Raw genomic sequence first — 18194 nt, 5'->3', positions numbered from 1 at the left:
TAATCGATCCAATCAAAACATATAAAAAATAAGATGGAAACTCAAAAATTTTTAAAAAAAAAAATATGTTTGGAATTCATAAGAATTGCTAAATAGAGTGAGAATATTGGTCTTATTTTTTACTATTATGCATAGAATACTTCTAATATAAATTTGATATTAAATAAGAATAAATTTAATAATTATTAAATTAATATTTATATTAAAATTTATATAAAAATAATTAAAATATATTTTATAAATTTTAAATTTTAAATATAAATATAACTTATTTTTATATAAGCTCAACTCTCCATGATCATACTTTATGTATATTTGTTTTTTCTTTCTTTAGTTGTTCTAATCAGGGGAGAAAAAAAATTAACAAAAAAAAAAGCGCACAGGGGAGACTAGAAACTCCTAAAATCAACAAATCCAGAAATCGATTTCCAGCCCTTTTCAAGTTTCAAGCTCGCGATTCCGAGGGGGATAAAATCGGAATCGAGCCGCCTAAACATCTTTCTCCTTCACCGCCTCCCTGACCCTCTCCCTCAGTTCTCGATTCTCAGTCTCCCCCTCCCTCACAGCCTTCGTCTCCTTCTCCATCTCGTGCGGTTATCTTTCGTAGCAGATTAATAATAGACACTTATGCTCCGTTTGGATGGGTGAGTAAAGCATAAATAAAAGTAAAGAAAGATAAATTTAGTAAACAATAAGAGTAAATAAGGATTAGTTTTAAATTTAGTAAACGATAAAATTATATAAGGGTAAGGTTTACTCTTTCTTAAGGCTTATTCTCATTTATCTCTTAAGTTTTAATTTTTTTTACATTTCAAATTTAAATTAGAGTGGAAGCAGTAAGAGTTGAAAATTATTTTATTTTTTTATTTTTTTATTATATTCTTAATTTTTTATTAAAAATTTAATTATATTTGTTAAAAATAAATTTAACGTACAACTACAAATAAATGTCTTCTCTTTTAAGTGGTCATACATAATTTCTCTGCTTTCAATAATTTATTTTTAAATAATTTACTGTAATTATTTTTTTATTTATTCTTTCAATAATTTACTTTAATTATTATACTTCAATTATCATTTTTTTTAAATAATTTATTTTTTATTCAATCTTTATTAGATTTACGCATTATTATTTTAATATTTTAATTTTATTATTTATTTATAATGAATCATTATTATTTACAAATTTAAAATTTATCATTTAATAAATTATCTGATAAAAAAAATATTTTTATACTTCTAATAATTATTTATACTTCTTTCAACTCTTTCTAAACATAAAAAATATACATTAACTTTCTTTAACTTTTTATTAATTCATCACTTTTTTAATATAAGATTTTTTTTATTTTAACTTTCTTTACCCTTTCCCTTCCTTACCCTCCTTACCCGAGACTTTTTTTATTCTATACATCTTCACCCTTCCCTTTCCCCTTCTATTAATTACCCTACTCTCGCCCATCCAAACAAACAGAGCCTTAGCAGTGGCTGCCTTGCAACACCATCCAAACAAACAGAGCCTTGGCAGTGGCTGCCTCGCCTTGTTGCAATATTATTTCGTGGTTAGCTTTGCTCGTCTTTGGGTCTTCTCTTCCATTCTTTACTTGTTGGCGATAATTCAATTGGTCACTTGACGTCGCTTCTTGTTCCTTGTCGGCGATATCACAGTTCACGGAGACGGTTGGCCCCTCTTCCGGTTGTTCTTTGTTGCAGCTTCAATTCGCGATCTCCACTCCAAGATTTGCCATTCACCACGCCTAGGTATTTTAGGATTACTTGATTTTAATTGAAATATGGGAATTGATTTTGGTATTATGATTTTGGGAATTGATTTCGGTATTTCACATTTGATTTAGATTGTTTAAACTATGGGAATCGAATTTGGTGCTGTATTTTGCAAATTATTATTATTATTATTATTACTACTACAGATTGTACGGATGTGTTAAAATTCTTCTTGGGTACTGTTGGATTTGTGTTGTTATTGCCTTTTTCTGCATGTGCCTTTGCGATTTATGTTCAACAGAATTACAGAATGGGAATTGAATCTTTGATTTCTGTATTCTTCATCTTCAATTGAGTTTGGTCCTTGATGCCAAGAATCCACCGGACCGTATTGGGTTTGGTTCAGTTTTGTGATGTTCCATTCGCATATCTGTCATGGTTCATAAGGTTAGCCAGTATGATAGCATGTTCTTGAAATGGAGACACTTGGCTCCATTATTGGGAAGTAATATTTGCTCTCTGGAACTTCCAATTTGGAGTTATGAGCAGTAGCAGGACTTGACTACTTTACTATTGCTTTCTGTAGCATCTTGGGCTCATTTTCCTTGAATTTGTTACCAGTTTGATAAATGAAAAGATTTCAAAATGGAAGTCTAATCTTGTTGGATTGTTGTGAATGTGATTTTCTTTATTATTATTTTTCACAGGTACGGAAAGCTGATTGGATTAAAATGTGGCCTACTAATTTATATTGATGTTTTGTTTTAGAGTCTAGAATGTGCATGTTATTTGGTTAGAATGACATTTTATTTTAGAGCCAAAAATTCTTTTCCCGTTATTGGGTTAAGAATCCTCTCTATTCTTTGGATATTCCATCTTGCTTCTGCAGTTGTGCTACTGATGCCTTCATGTGAAGACGTACTTTGATTAGCAAATACTTGATTCTGGAACATGCGTAATTGTACATATGTTCAAGTTCTTCATGAGGTTTCAAATTGCACTTCATATGATACTCTAGGATCCATATTCCTGGCTGTCTTTTTGGTACCTTAATCAGATGATGCTATTTTGCTAAAACTTGGCTTCTAAGCCTTTAGTGAACATTAGAATTGATTAGTCTTTGAACTTTGATAAATTCCTGTAAGTTCTATTGAGATGAATTAGTGTTGCTTCTTATTGAATTCGCATCTCAAATCTGTTGGTGTATATCAATTGTGACAGTGTGGCTTATTGCATTGTGTGCTTGTTGAGGTAGAAGAGGACTTGGAATTTGGAATTTGCCATTGGACAGCAGGGGCTTTCTGAGTATCTTTAAGCATTTTTCAATTTAGGATTAGAGAGCAATACATTTTTAGCCATTTTTCCATTTGGGTGTTGCTTCTTGTTTTGTGCTGGTTAAGATAGGAGGATACATCATCCTTCATGTTGTAATATTTCACTTTCTCTCTTCATTAAAAATGTTGTTTTGTCACACTATCATTTATTTCTTTATTCTAGTCTTATGGTTCTTTTTGTTGTAAAAAAGAAGTCAATCCCATATTACTTGTGACACACTAAATCATTTTTTTTTCTTTACTCTAGTCTTATGGTTCCTTTTGTTTTGCAGATTCAATTTCAAAGATGGATTCATCACAGAATGCAACAGTGGGAAGTGGCGGCAATGGCATGTTGCCTACTCAAGTGAATGATACAGCATCAGCAACAGCAGCAGATGATTCAAAGCAGAATTTGAACCAGGTTATTAACTCCATCCAGAAGAATCTGGGCCTCCTCCACCAGCTTTACTTAACTGTCTCTTCCTTCAACACTGCCTCCCAGCTTCCTCTTCTCCAACGCCTGTAACTTCTTTCAAACCACTAATTTTTCTTTTCTAAAAGTTTGTTTGTGATATATATTAGTTTGATAGGCATTTATTTTGGTGTTAGAAGTATTTTTGACATTAGCTTGTGATTTTACAGCAATGGACTTGTTGTGGAGCTAGACAATATGGTTAAATTGTCTGAGAAGTGCAACATTCAAGTTCCTATGGAGGTCCTCAAGTAAGTCTATCTTCATTTTTTACATCACCCATTTCAAGCTTACATTGTTTGGCATCTGATATCAAGATAATTGCTTCATGCTTAGTTTGATTGATGATGGGAAGAATCCAGATGAATTCACGCGTGACGTTATAAACAGCTGCATTGCCAAAAATCAGGTCACCAAGGGCAAAACTGATGCGTTCAAGGTACTTTTTGGTCCCTACTACAAATTGTTAGTTTTCTTGCTATAGGTAGTTTTTGGTACATTCACGTAGACATGTAACTGTTTTAGCTTGCTTTAACTGCATTTGAAATTTATCACATAACTCCTCGATGTTACAGGGTTTGCGTAAGCATCTTCTGGAGGAACTTGAACAGGCTTTTCCAGACGAAGTTGAATCATATAGGGAGATACGTGCAATTTCCGCTGCTGTAAGTTGTGATCTTATGAATTCACTCATGCATGAATATTCCAAATTAAAAATTTGTTACATAAGTCTTGTCTTGATTCAAATAATAAAATTGGTTATTTAAGGATTGCCATTGCAGTATATCAGTTTAGAGTTAGGTTACTGATGAAGAATGATACTTGATAATATAGTTGATAATAGAAATTCATAACCATGAGATCTTTAGTGGCTGAAAAGAGCTTCAGTATATATTATTTGGCTATATGTCTTTGACTTGAAAATTTTTCCCTTTTAAGCGGTTCAATTTCTAATAGCTTTTCTATTTCAAGATGGTCAGCATAGTCTATTTAAGCATTGAGTTGGCGTACAGAAACTATTTACTTTATGAGCAAATAAAATTAGAGCTATAAAATTGAAGGTCCTCATATCTACAGGAATCAAAACGACTTGCTCAAGCACAGAGTTCATTACCCAATGGAGATGTGAAGGTTAAGACTGAGCTTTAAGGGTCATGTCATTGATAAATCAGGTTTTCTTTCTTTCTTTCTCTCTGTCCTCTTTCATTTCCGGTGGTGTATACTCTTTTACGTGAGGACTAATCTGGAGAGGAATATATGATATCTGATGTGTCGAACATTTTTGCGTAAATATAAAGTGACAGTGACAGCTTTGATCTACTTGTCAATATTAATGATAAATTTCTTCCTACTTGCGAATGTGTGCTCTATGGAAGAAGTTGTAATTTATTTTGAAGTTTAATATTCACTTGCGTCAAGTTTTGAGACTTGATACTCTCATTTCTTATTCTCGATTCAGTGTTAGACAAGCACATGCTGTATAGCAAGCAAGGGAAGGTGTGCAGAAGGCTGATGTGGACGTGCAAAGCTATGAAGTGATAATTCTAAATTCAAGCAGGCTTATGAAGGTTTCATGATCGTTGTACTTTAAATACCCTGCAAGATTACTAGAAGAGACAATTGGAATTTGAAAGTATTGAAGTTGATAGTTCTATGGATTGATGTAAGTGTTTCCACAACCGTACGCCTATGGGATTAACTTATAAATTTTATCCAGCCGGCAATTTTAAGACTTGATGTCGCGTGTTGCATTGGTATTTTCCATTTCCCCAAATGTCCCACACACTCCGGAAGGGTAAGTTACCACCTCTAGCGTGCCTGTACATGAATAAGCAAGTTTGTATCTATTATCTAAGGATGCTACTTCTGAGTTTCGAGCGCATGACAAATTGATAACCGAAGCAATAAGCAGCACCGTTTTAGAGCAACATTATGAAGGTACAAACTCGTCTACATTGTGTTTGATGGTGATAAAAACTTGGGAAATGGGGCTCGATTGTCCACCCAAATTCACTTATGTCTCCTTCACCTGGTGAGAATTTTTTTTAAGTCCAAGACGCAATGCGGTTTCGTTATTTAAATATGATAGAGCTTCCATCTGAAATTGTTTTGTAATATCCACCAGCCAGCTATTTCACATGCCAAAAGGGTAAATAATGAAGGGTACTAATTAATTCTCTTTTTTTTTAAAGCACCGAGGGAAATCTTAACACTGCCTGTGGTGCATAAACTTCAAATTTCAATGAGATCAGGAGGTTAGGATGCCAAAAAACTAGATCTCAATTTCGAGATAAACCATGAACATTGTCTCATGTTTCAAAATCCATACAAATTAAACAAACAAAACAATAAAAAGCAGCTAGCTAGTATTGCTCCTGAGAACAAAACCTAAAAGCTCAACTCTCATGTAAGGGCAAGATCCAAATTCAACTATTCCACCTTGCATCCTCCACCAAGCGTACCACTGCAAAATACATACGGATCCCAGGATATTAAAATGGTATCTACAGACAAGACTTGCAGCAAAAGAATAGATAAGACAATTTCATCCAACTGCTGCAGGAATATGATAACAAATCAAATAGCAATAAACAGCAGTATTTCTGATCTGTGTTTTCTCAATGCCCAGAAGTTTAATTACAGAAATCCTCATTTGACACCAAATTTCGGAGAGCATAAATTCATCTAATTTCCTTTCAATGGGTTCCAAGTTCCAACCAACAATTAGATTCAAGTCAACAATTTTGGTTGTCTTAGAAATGGGATCGGATCTAAAAATTCCAAAATTAAAAAAAAAAAAAGCTATTCCATGCTTATTCGTGAAATAAATTATATATAAATATATATATATATATATATATATAGAGAGAGAGAGAGAGAGAGAGATAGAGAGAGAATTCAATGGTAACTTTTAAAATATATACTCGTAAATAACTGCCATTTGAACATAAATTCAAGTTATTCACATGTAAAAGGATCATAAAATTCTGGACTCCTAATGAGTCCAACAAGAAAATGGAATCCTATTGTAACACCCCTGATTTTTTATATATTATTATTGGGCTTCGTGTAGGTATCCTCAATTCGCGGAAATTCGACAGTTGTCCGGATCTGTGAATTTCCGGCCAGACAGACCAGCTACCGGAAAAGTCTCCGAATTGGATCGAGGTTTTGGCTACCCCACCATTGTCAGGCATCCCGAGCGCGTTCCCGAAGTCGGAATCGGCAAAGGTAAACCCGAACCTTTCTTTTTCGTAATTTTCTAGTGCTTAAATAGGATTGAAAATCCATAAAATATTCGTGGTAGCTTAGAAATTTACGATTCTTTTTGCAATAGCTTAGTAATATTTCTAAGGACCGGGCAAGTAGTTTTATAATTTTTAGTGCTTATTTGTTGATATTTTTCAAAAATGATGAATTATAAGTTCTAAATTGTAATTTTACATATTGTGATGATTGATTGATTTGATGGGCCCAGGAGGGGCTGTGTGATGTGATTGAGTTGTGGATATATGGATTGTGGATATAGAAGTGTGTTTTGAGCCCTTTTGCAGGTTGGGTAGGTCCTAGGTATAGGGGAGACTCTACCGGATTTTCGGCACGACTTAGGACGTATTGGTCTTTTTCTTTGTTTGTATTGAGTCAAATTTATTAAATGATTGTAATAAAAATTGTCAGGTGAGCCGATGCCTTTCTTCCTCCGCCATTACCGCGGTGACCACCGTCAAGTCTGTGAGTAGAATATTAATTTTAATTGTAATTTCGATATTATTATATGTTCAAGCATGTCCATGCATCACTTATATGCATATATTTATGTAGTTAAACTCTAGGCACGATTTATATTGCATTCATAACTGTTGATGTGCCATGGATGTTGTTGTGGTAATTTGGAGCAGCAGCGTGCGTTGGCGTGCGTGTGATGTGGTGAGGACTAGGGATAGGAAGGGGTAGTCACGTCTTGAGTAATACGATGGGACCCCATCCTTCGAGGCGTAATCACGGCTTGAGTAATTCTCTGTGACCCACGAGTTGGTTATTAACTGGAAGTCCGAGCTTGAGTAATTACCGGCACCAGTTGGATTTAAGAGAGTCAGATAGGGATCACCCCATATGTTATGATTGATACTAAAGGGTGTGTGAGTGCTCCAAATTACCTTTTTGATGCTATGATGTGAAAATGTTGTTGATTTTGCATTTCACTCTACAGGGTGCATTAGTTTTAGATAGTTATAGGGATTATGGTTAAAATTGATATTTTACTCGAGTCGAACGCCACTCCTGCTCAAAAATTTTTACAGCCACAGGAGGATATTTTTGAGGTTAACCTGCTTTCTCCCTCGCCGGTCAATTATTACTTTTTGTATTAACTTGATAAATCTTAGAATTTCCGCATGTGTTAGAAATGTTTATTTGATTTGGGTCTATAAACTAAATTATTATTTTGGGACCTGTAAACTTAATATGCTATGCATGTTTGATGGATTGGATGAGGGAGCTGAGCTCCCATTTATTTTTATGTTGATGAGTATGTGGAGGGTGAGCTGAGCTACTCAAATGACTATATATTGTGTTTACAGGTCGGGTGAGTCAAAAACTCCCCGTTGGAAAGTCCATTTTATGGCGGACTCTGTCCGCTTGTTTTTTGAAATTGGGCCCAAAAGGGCCTTAGAGTTGGGTTAATGAACAGTTAGGCATACTACGGGCCTCGGGGCTTTAGGTCGCCTGTGTCCTAGTGCCGGTCTGGCCCATAGGTTGGGTCATGACAAATGTGGTATCAGAGCTTAGGCTCCAGATTCATAGGGAAAAATTATCTAAGTGTTGGGAAGAGTCTACTAGGAGTCACATGCGGAGTATAGGATTCTGTTTCGTCTTTTCCTGTAATTCTTTGTTTCTAGATTCTACGTTATACCTCGGAAAATATAAGATTACCTCAGTTAGTGTCTTGATTTTCGTGGAGTACACAGAAATGTGAAATAGAGTTTGTAGACATGTGAGATCTATCATGAGGATACGTACTCCAAGAAATATTATATTTTTGTCAGTATGGGTTTAAATGGTGTGCCCATTTCGTGTAAGACACGAGTACATAAAAGTGAGTCTTAAAAGTACAAATGTTGCCTAGACAAGGATGAGGATACCACTCATCGGCAACATCGGTAGATGACCCAAATGTAATAAGTTTGTGATAATAGAAGATTCGGAGAGATAAGAAATTAGGAGACCTAGTCCTGTCAGACGTATCGTAGTAACTATACAATATTCTCGATGTCCGCTCTGTAGTCGCAGACATGCATCGACATGAGATTATTGTGTAGAGTCGTGCATCCCCGTGGTGCTCCATAATGAGGGTGTTTGAGATGGCTTCGCTTTGGTACAGCTTATGCCGTAACGTAGTTCTATATTTGCAGAGGAGTTGGGAACTCCTGGCTAAGAGTTTAGAGATAGAATATTGAAAGGTCACAGTTGGGTGATAACTAGAGTCAGTGAATCAGTTACCCCAGCATGAGCTAGAGTTTCATCAAGAGTTGCCATCGCACTGCAGGTTTCGGAATATTTGCAAAGTAAAGGTGACACTTATATAGTGAGAATAGTATACCTTGTGTGTATCAGTATGGAATAAAGTACAACTCTACTACCTAGAGAAGGTCGAAACTATGAATTGATGATTTATAGAGCTATGATATGATAAAAGAGTCATTAACTTGACATGGTTCAGGCAAGGTGGTAGATGTAGTACCTTTGTTGCAGCAAGTTAGGATATAGTCCTATCTTTCGTAATGGATCAAGGTTATTACTGATAATGATGACTTATGGAATAGTGTCCCAGATGGGACTGTAGAGTGTGGTAGAGAGTAGTTGGCTCGGGTATCCTGGAGAGGATACAAGTTCCATTATAGGAATCATATATAATCAGATCACGATGGATGTAAATCCTTTGAATTGGATGACGGGTTTGGGTGCCCGAAATCTTAAGTTTTGGAATTGAGTAAACATGTAAAATAATAATAATAATAATAATAATAATAATAATAAAAATAATAATAAATAAAATTACTGCAGAATCAGTTCTCGAGGTAGTAAGGGTATTATGTAAGTTAAAAGATAAGAATAGAGATCATACAATAAAAGTATGACTGTAATTTGCTGAGTTCCTTTCTAATTTCAAATTATTCAAAACAATAGTATAATCTAATTATAATAGTGTTAAGAGTAATAAATTAGCGAAGATCAATCACAGAAGGCCAATGGATAAAGAAAGTGCAGAATGAAAGTTTGGGCAATTGATTGCAGATGCAATATAATCTAAATGCTAGTGGAAGTACTAGCTAGAGTGGTCAAAGGACCAAATCTGAGTATCTGAGACAGATGATAACGCGATAGAGACTCTGAAAGATATAGTTAGCAAGTACAGCTATTATGTTAGGAAGAAGAATGGAACCAGGGATAGAATAGTCAAGTTCTATTTTGGGTAAGACAAAGGAAATAAATGAAAGGACAACCTAAAGAGCGCATAATAAAAGGAACAAAGTTAAGATATAGGATAGGCTAAGTGTTATTCTTGGCAAGGAGAATGACAAGGATGGAAAACCCAAAATGGGATCACATTAGTGAGAAAAGTGATGGAGGTATGGAATACAATAATAATGAGTAAATGTTAGAAGGTGTGCGATGGTATTGCGGACTACCTAAATAGGTAGAGAAAGAGAAGTTAGTAAGCAGTAAGTTGAATAAAAGTCAGTCTAAGGGATTAAATTAATGACCCTAGATAAGGGTGGAATAAGTGTTGGAAGAATTTATTAGTGAGAGAAATCTTTCAGGAATCAACAAAAGTTAAGGGCACAATAAAAACGATGATAGATATGAATCATAGGTCGAGTATAAGTAAAGTTAATAAATTATAAAATATTATGTCAAGAAGGAAAATGGTACGGTAAAGGGTTTATGCAGATGATAACTTATAGGTAGAGCATAATTGTGCTAGGAGATGATGAAATTTGGAGATAAAGACCAAGAAACTTAGGTGAAACGTTATAATATGACAATCGGGTGTAGTTGAATATAAGAGGATATTTTCTTTCTTTTCAAGTTTAGCTTGTGCTTTTGGTTCTAGAAGGTTATATAAGGAACAAAAACTGAGTCAATGAGACCTAGTTATTGAGAGTCTAATAGGCACAAATTCATACATAATTTCCTGATATGAGAATGACAGTAAGTGCATACCTAGTATTAAGTATGAAAGGACGAACAGAGTAATGACAGGAGTTAAATTGAGTTAGCTACTAAGGCTTGCAACTGTTTTAAACTATGAGCTGGAGGAAGTACTATTTATGGTTGAGATTCAATAGATGAAATTGTTGCTGATGGGTAATTTGAGGTTGAAGTTTAGAAAGCTATGGGCAGTATATATGATTATATTAAGGAGAATGAACACGTGAAGTATCTTGTTTGGAATTAAGGCATGACACATATTTCCTACAGCCGTGTTAGTTCAGATGGAACTTATAGTTTATGGGGCTCATATTCATCCAGGATAAGCAATTTCCTACTAAGGCTGATAGGGAATGATAATGTTCTGATAGTTAAGTTGGAAAAAAAGGGGATACAAGAAAAAAAAAATTTTTCTATGGGTAATTATAAGTGTTACATAAGGTGAAGAATGTGCTGGTAGGAGTAAATCATAGGGTTAGAATTCTTGAAGTAATGAAACTAGTATTCAAGATAAGACTAAGAAATAAAAAGAAAGTTAAAGTTGATGATGGGATAGACATCTTTGAAGGAAAAGGTGTAAGGATGAGATAGGACTAAAATTAAGGAATAAGTACAAAGAGTTGAAATGATACCAACAATACCAAAAATAGGAAAAGGGAAGTGGATAAGATGCAAAGGACAGAAGAGAGCTCGATAGAGTCGCTTATAATGATGAGGATAAGGAGTGTCTAACCATTGCCCCGTGTTAACACTACCTATGAGCGGTGAAGGATACACCGCAATCGTGATGCCTCTAGAGTTGGCCTAGGTGTGTTTTGATGCGGAATGGAAAAGTAGTGGCTTATGCTTCAAGGCACTGAAGAGGCATGAGCGTAACTATCCCACCTATGATTTGGAAATGGCGGTGTAGTCTTTGCACTAAAAACTGGAGACACTACTGTATGGTTAAGTGTGCGAGATATACACCGACCATAAGAGTTTGAAGTAAATCTTACAACAGAGGGATTTAAACTTGAGACAGAGGAGATGGATGGAGCTTCTTGAAGACTATGATTGCCCCTTCCAGTACCACCGGGAAGGCCAATGTAGTAGCAGATGCTTTAAGCGTAAAATCTTCCGCGCTTGGCGCACATTTCACAGAGAAGAGATCGTTGATTCAGAGGTACATGAGTTGATGGATCAAGGTTTAATCCTAGATCTTTCAGATGAGGGGATATTGTTGGCTCACTTTTCGGAGGCCGACTTGAGGGACAGAGTTAGAGTTTCCCAAAGACAGAGACCAACAATTGATGAAGATTATAGAAAGAGTACAAAGAAGGTGAAGGTGGTGAGTTCGGATTTGCCAATGATGGCGCCCTAGTGCAAGGTTCTAGGATATGTGTGCCCGATGTGGACAACCTCAGAATGAAATAATGCGAGAGGCACACTACACAGCATGCAGTGTCCACCTGTGTTCCACCAAGATGTACCATGATGTGAAAGATAGCTATTGGTGGAATGGCATGAAGAGAGACATAGCAGACTTTGTGTCCAAGTGCTTGACTTGTCGAAGGTGAAGTTTGAACACTAGAGACCGTCAGTGAAGTTGCAAGAGCTCCCTATCCTGCAATGGAAGTGGGAAATGATCACTATGGATTTTGTGATCGGGTTGCCTCGCACCACGAGAGGATATGATTCGATATGGGTAATTGTAGACCGCTTGACCAAATCACTCACTTCTTACTCAGAAGACTACATACTGCGTGGCACAAGATGTCGGCTCTACATTCAAAAATAGTCGATTGCATGGAGTTCCGCCCATAATATCCGACAGAGGGCCCCAGCTCACTTCTGCTTTTGGAGAAAGTTGCAGGAGGCACTTGGCACACGCTTGAACTTTAGTACGCTTTCCACCCTCGCATTGCATGACGGACAAATTGAAGGACAATCCAAACATCGAAGACATGCTTCGCATGAGTGTTTTGGATTTTGGAGGTCAATGGGATGATCACTAGCTTTGGTGGAGTTTGCCTACAACAACGCTTATCACTCCAAAGATAGGAATGGCGCCTATGAGGCACTATATGGAAGAAAGTGTAGGTCTCTCCGTGTTGGACAGAAATGGGGAAGCGAAGGTGCATGATGTAAACCTAGTGCAAGACACTTGAGATAGTTCCTTTAATCGTGGAACGATCAAAACAAATTTTCAAGAGGCGTAAAAGTTATGCACCCAGACGGAGGGATGTGGAGTTTGCAATGGCGACTATGTATTCTGAAGGTTTCTCCAATGAAGGGAGTCATGAGATTTGGAAAGAAGGGCAAGTTGGCACCTCGGTATATTGGACCTTTGAGGTTTGATAGAGTTGGAGCAGCTTGCCTACCGGTTGGAGCTACCACCCAACCTCTCTCACGCTCATCCCGTGTTTCACATCTCCATGCTCAGAAATACATTCCGATCCTTCTCATGTAATCGCAACCGGATGTGATAGAGCTAAAAGAGAACTTGACATTTGAGGAGCAAACAGAGCCATAGTGGACTACCAACTGAGACAGCAAAGATCAAAACATATCCCTATCGTTAAGGTTTTGTGGAGGAGTCGATCGATGGAAGAGTGCACTGGAGTTAGAACGGGACATGCGTTGCAAGTACCCTTATCTGTTCAATGTATAATCATGTGCTTTATTCTGCCTTGTGTAAAATTCGAGGACGAATTTTCTGTAAGGGGGGAAGAATGTAACACCCCTGATTTTTTATATATTATTATTGGGTTTCGTGTAGGTATCCTCAATTCGCGGAAATTCGACAGTTGTCTGGATCTGCGAATTTCTGGCCAGACAGACAAGCTACCGGAAAAGTCTCCGAATTGGATCGAGGTTTTGGCTACCCCACCATTGTCAGGCATCCCGAGGCTGCCTCAAGTCGGAATCGGCAAAGGTAAACCCGAACCTTTCTTTTTCGTAATTTTCTAGTGCTTAAATAGGATTGAAAATCCATAAAATATTCGTGGTAGCTTAGAAAATTACGATTCTTTTTGCAATAGCTTAGTAATATTTCTAAGGACCAAGTAGTTTTATAATTTTTAGAGCTTATTTGAGCGCTTTTTGCAAAAATGATCAATTATAAGGACTAAATTGAAATTTTACATATTGTGATGAATGATTGATTTGATGGGCCTGGAGGGCTGTGTGATGTGATTGAGTTGTGGATATATGGATTGTGGATATAGAAGTGTGTTTTGAGCCCTTTGCAAAGTTGGGTAGGTCCTAGGTATAGGGAGACTCACGGATTTTCGCACGACTTAGGACGTATTGTTCTTTTTATTTGTTAGTATTTAGTCAAATTTAATAAATGATTGTAATAAAAATTGTCGTGAGCGGATGCCTTCTTCCTCCGCTCACTACCAAAGTGACCACCACAAGTCTGTGAGTAGAATATTAATTTTAATTGTAATTTCGATATTATTATATATTCAAGCATGCCCATGCATCACTTATATGCATATATTTATGTAGTTAAACTCTAGGCACGATTTATGTTGCATTCATAACTGTTGATGTGCCATGGGTGTTGTTGTGGTAATTTGGAGCAAGCAGCGTGCGTTGGCGCGTGTGATGTGGTGTGGACTATGGATAGGACGGGTAGTCACGGCTTGAGTAATTCGGGACCCGATCCTTCGAGGGTAATCACGCTTGAGTAATTCTGGGACCCTCGATTTGGTTATTAAGTGGAAGTCCGAGCTTGAGTAATTCGGCCGCACCAGTTGGATTTAAGAGAGTCAGATAGGGATCACCCATATGTTATGATTGATACTACAGGGTGTGTGAGTGCTCCAAATTACCTTTTTGATGCTATGATGTGAAAATGTTGTTGATGTTGCATTTCACTCTACAGGGTGCATTAGTTTTAGATAGTTATAGGGATTATGGTTAAAATTGATATTTTACTCTCTGAGTCGAACGCTTACTCCTGTTCAAAAATTTTTACAGGCCACAGGAGGATATTTTTTGAGGTTAACCTGCTTTCTCCCTCGCAGGTCAATTATTACTGTTTGTATAAACTTGTTAAATCTTAGAATTTCCGCATGTGTTAGAAATGTTTATTTGATTTGGGTCTATAAACTAAATTATTATTTTGGGACCTGTAAACTTAATATGCTATGCATGTTTGATGGATTGGATGAGGGAGCTGAGCTCCCATTTATTTTTATGTTGATGAGTATGTGGAGGGTGAGCTGAGCTACTCAAATGACTATATATTGTGTTTACAGGTCGGGTGAGTCAAAAACTCCCCGTTGGAAAGTCCATTTTTATGGCCGGACTCTGTCCGTTTGTTTTCTTGAAATTGGGCCCAAATGGGCCTTAGAGTTGGGTTAATGAACAGTTAGGCTTACTACGGGCCTCGGGGGCTTTAGGCTGGCCCAGGTCCTAGTGCCGGTCTGGCCCATAGGTTGGGTCGTGACACCTATTCCAAATATGCTATTCCATTTTTATTCTTGAAATAAAAAAATAGAATTTAATGGTAATCTAAAAAATATACTAAGATATAGTTGCCATTTCACCGTAATTGAAGTTATTCAAATATAAAAGAACACAGAGTCTTGGATTCCTAGTGAATCCAACAATAAATGGAATCCTATACCAAAACTTGCATCCCATTATCATTTCCAGAGAAAACCTAATGTCTTTACAGTAATGAAGGATCTTAAAGCAATAAAACCAACAATAGTATCAATTGTAAAAGCATTTCCTTGCAAACTAAATGATTTGAGCTCAATAATCATAATCAACTTGAAAAGGTGTAGCAGACACTAGAAATATACCCACTACCCAAATAAACCACATTATTCTCCTTAGAGGATTTCCATTCATCAGAATGGTTTTTCTTATCAATCATAAACAGCTAATGTTACAGAATTGCAACAAAAATAACTAACAAATGAACAGATGGATTGCCATCCCCATCCCAAGTCCCAACACAATTTACAGAGTAAATACCTTATATGTTGCTGGGATACATGAAGACTCTGACCCTGTCTCCCTGTTAAATGCAAAGAAAAATAAAATAAAATTTTGAGTAAAAATTGTCCTAGACGTATCCATAACCCAACTTCAGAAAGCAAAGCAGCAAATGCCATTTACCATAGATCTGGGAGGGAGATTAGACTTGAACTTGGCACGAACAACACCACTGTTACCGTGAGGCCTAGTTACCTTGCCCCAAATGCAGCGATAGTGGGTACCATTCTTCTTCACCTTAGCCTTGTATATATAGGCCATACGCTTACCACAGTACCAAGCTACCTCCTCCTTAGTGTTCACGCCCTCGATCTGAATCAGAGATGTGTTTGGGTATTGGTTCGACTTGGACCTAGATTCCAAACACAAACAAAACCCACTGAGGATAAATCAAAGACTCCATCCAGATGAATCCCAAGGACAAGAGAAGAAAGTACTCTTCATTACCTCTTGTATCCGAGAATAGTTCCTCGAACATAGAGTCTGCAAAAATTTAAAAAAAATAAATAAATAAAAGATCAATTGAGCACGGGCTCGAAAATGGCATACCCAAATGATACCGCAAAGGGAAAAGATTCATGAAAGAGCTGGTTCAGAACCTGACATTCTCTCCTTGGCGACTCTTCACCATTTTCGATTCTGCCTGAGGCTCTGCTTCTTAGGACTGCGATGGACAAAACCCTAGCAGCACTCGCGGAAGAGATTAAACATGCTGTGCGTATATCTTTGCATTGTCAAAAATGCCCATGATCTTTTATAATAATTGTAATATTAAAAATTTTATTAATTAATAATTATTAATAAATTTTTTTCTACTATATTTTTACTTGATAAATAACCTACACTAAATAAAATTCTATTTATAAATAAATTTTATTATGATAGAGTTTATATAAAATTCTGGTTACATAAATTATATCATTGAAATAATTAATCTATAAAGCATGTATTTTGAATATAATAAAATGTTTACTTACGATAAAATTTATAATGAAATCGATATATGTATAATAATTTTATTATAATTATTTATAATGAATCTCATTTTAATTTTATTATAATTAATTATTATAATTAAATTAATATATGTCTAATTATTTTATTAAATAAAAATTTTTATTTGACATTACTGTACTAGCTTTCTTGAATATTATTTTTAGCTATTCAGTTCTATACTGGTCACCTTTGTTATTACTGTTTTTGTTTGATATCCTTATTGCCAATTCTCTATTTTATGATTTCAATTTGTTATTTCAATTATGGGTATGCGTCATTTTTGTTTTCTTTTTCAATAATTATTTCAATCATAATATCTTCTGTGAGGGCAGCTAAGGTATTTCTGATTTTGATTCTGTACCATAGGTGTTTGGCAGCCTTGATTGAAGGGAACTGGGTTGATGTAGAAATGACTGAATTCAACTTCTAAAAAATGATAAGTTTATTTCTAGGAGATGAAAATATTTGGAAGATCTAAAAATCTTGTTTAGCAATCGAGTGAGGGACTTACGCTTCTGGGTCTTCACCATCTGCAAATACTATTTTTAGCAATTTATGGATGTGAGCATGGGCTTCTTCAATCTGCTGCAGGAAAGTAAAATTTTTACTACTATTTTGTTGTTACATTCAAGTTAAAGATGGCATATATTTGCATATCCAACTGTTTAGGGTTTGCTACCCAGGCTTAAGAGTCTTGAATCAAAGTGGAAAAAAAGAAGAAGCAACGCGAGTTGGAGTGTTGGGAGTATCCAGCATCTCTGTCCTGGCGAAAGCTAAATGGGCCGACTAACATTTGAAATGTGGCACTGGTTACTATGTAATAAGTAAATTAGGTTGGACCTCCGCTAATAGCTTAACCTTTTAGTATAGTAGTAAGCGTTCAATTCTACATGAAATATTTTAAAGAAAAAAAAATAGTTAGAGCCACATCAAAAATAAACATTTAAATTCACTTGTCCACCCTTTATTGTGTTAGAAACACGCTGTGAAAATTTGTGTTTAAGAGTAATAATATAAGAATTCAATAAAGGTGTGTGATAAGTAAAAATTAAATAATATAAGTGTCTGTTTGGTATTGCGTTTGAATGCCTGAAATTATTTTTTTTAAATAAAAATATTATTTTATATACTGTTAAAAAAAATAATTTGAAAAAATTATTTTATTATTTTTATATTTTTATGATTAAAATTTATTAAATTTAATTTTAAATTATTTTTTAAATTATATATATAAAAAAATAATTTTTTTAATAACAGTTTCAAGAATCATGCTAAACACACCCTAAGTGTTTGCAGAACACTCAATGGGTGAGGATTTCATTTTACATGTTTTAGCCATGAGATTTGGCAAAAGGCGGCAATAGTGTTACATATATTGAATATATAATTATTATTTTATCACGTATTATAAAAATTATAATAAATAAAAAAATACTATTTAATACACCCTAAATACAGTCCATATTATAAAGAAATTC

General features: G+C 35.5%; 2 protein-coding genes across 3 annotated transcripts; one reads left to right on the top strand and one right to left on the bottom strand.

Moving 5' to 3' along the window:
- Nucleotides 1–1526: 1526 nt before the first annotated feature.
- Nucleotides 1527–5250, top strand: LOC110649316 (mediator of RNA polymerase II transcription subunit 10b). Of its 2 annotated transcripts, XM_021804022.2 has the most exons (8): nucleotides 1535–1562; nucleotides 1669–1761; nucleotides 3332–3563; nucleotides 3684–3764; nucleotides 3850–3952; nucleotides 4089–4178; nucleotides 4591–4685; nucleotides 4973–5250. In XM_021804022.2, the coding sequence occupies exons 3-7, from the start codon at nucleotides 3346–3348 to the stop codon at nucleotides 4660–4662; spliced, it is 564 nt and encodes a 187-aa protein (XP_021659714.2). In that variant the 5' UTR covers nucleotides 1535–1562; nucleotides 1669–1761; nucleotides 3332–3345; the 3' UTR covers nucleotides 4663–4685; nucleotides 4973–5250. The 2 variants fall into 2 exon arrangements, with proteins under 2 accessions (XP_058000111.1, XP_021659714.2); XM_058144128.1 differs by having other exon boundaries at nucleotides 1527–1673; nucleotides 3330–3563.
- Nucleotides 5251–5775: 525 nt separating this feature from the next.
- On the bottom strand, nucleotides 5776–16462 carry LOC110649505 (60S ribosomal protein L35a-1). The gene is made up of 5 exons (XM_021804129.2): nucleotides 16320–16462; nucleotides 16168–16203; nucleotides 15844–16072; nucleotides 15700–15742; nucleotides 5776–5977 (listed from the first exon to the last, which is right to left on the bottom strand). Exons 1-4 carry the CDS (start codon nucleotides 16349–16351, stop codon nucleotides 15701–15703), a joined length of 339 nt encoding a protein of 112 aa, XP_021659821.1. The 5' UTR covers nucleotides 16352–16462; the 3' UTR covers nucleotides 5776–5977; nucleotide 15700.
- Nucleotides 16463–18194: the final 1732 nt, after the last annotated feature.

The sequence above is a fragment of the Hevea brasiliensis genome, chromosome 3 (assembly GCF_030052815.1).
Source record: "Hevea brasiliensis isolate MT/VB/25A 57/8 chromosome 3, ASM3005281v1, whole genome shotgun sequence".
Classification (NCBI taxonomy): Eukaryota; Viridiplantae; Streptophyta; class Magnoliopsida; order Malpighiales; family Euphorbiaceae; genus Hevea; species Hevea brasiliensis.
Note: the sequence above shows the minus strand (reverse complement) of the source record. Positions and strands in the feature narration are given on the sequence as shown.

What these genes read in the sequence shown, in the direction of transcription:
- LOC110649316 (XM_058144128.1), top strand. Translation starts at nt 3,346, where the DNA reads ATGGATTCATCACAGAATGCAACAGTGGGAAGTGGCGGCAATGGCATG. An exon ending in CTTCCTCTTCTCCAACGCCT is followed by an intron (nt 3,564 to 3,683) that starts GTAACTTCTTTC and finishes GTGATTTTACAG; the next exon opens with CAATGGACTTGTTGTGGAGC. An exon ending in GTTCCTATGGAGGTCCTCAA is followed by an intron (nt 3,765 to 3,849) that starts GTAAGTCTATCT and finishes CTTCATGCTTAG; the next exon opens with TTTGATTGATGATGGGAAGA.
- LOC110649505 (XM_021804129.2), bottom strand. Translation starts at nt 16,351, where the DNA reads ATGGTGAAGAGTCGCCAAGGAGAGAATGTCAG. An exon ending in CGCCAAGGAGAGAATGTCAG is followed by an intron (nt 16,204 to 16,319) that starts GTTCTGAACCAG and finishes AAATTTTTGCAG; the next exon opens with ACTCTATGTTCGAGGAACTA. An exon ending in ATCTCCCTCCCAGATCTATG is followed by an intron (nt 15,743 to 15,843) that starts GTAAATGGCATT and finishes TGCATTTAACAG; the next exon opens with GGAGACAGGGTCAGAGTCTT.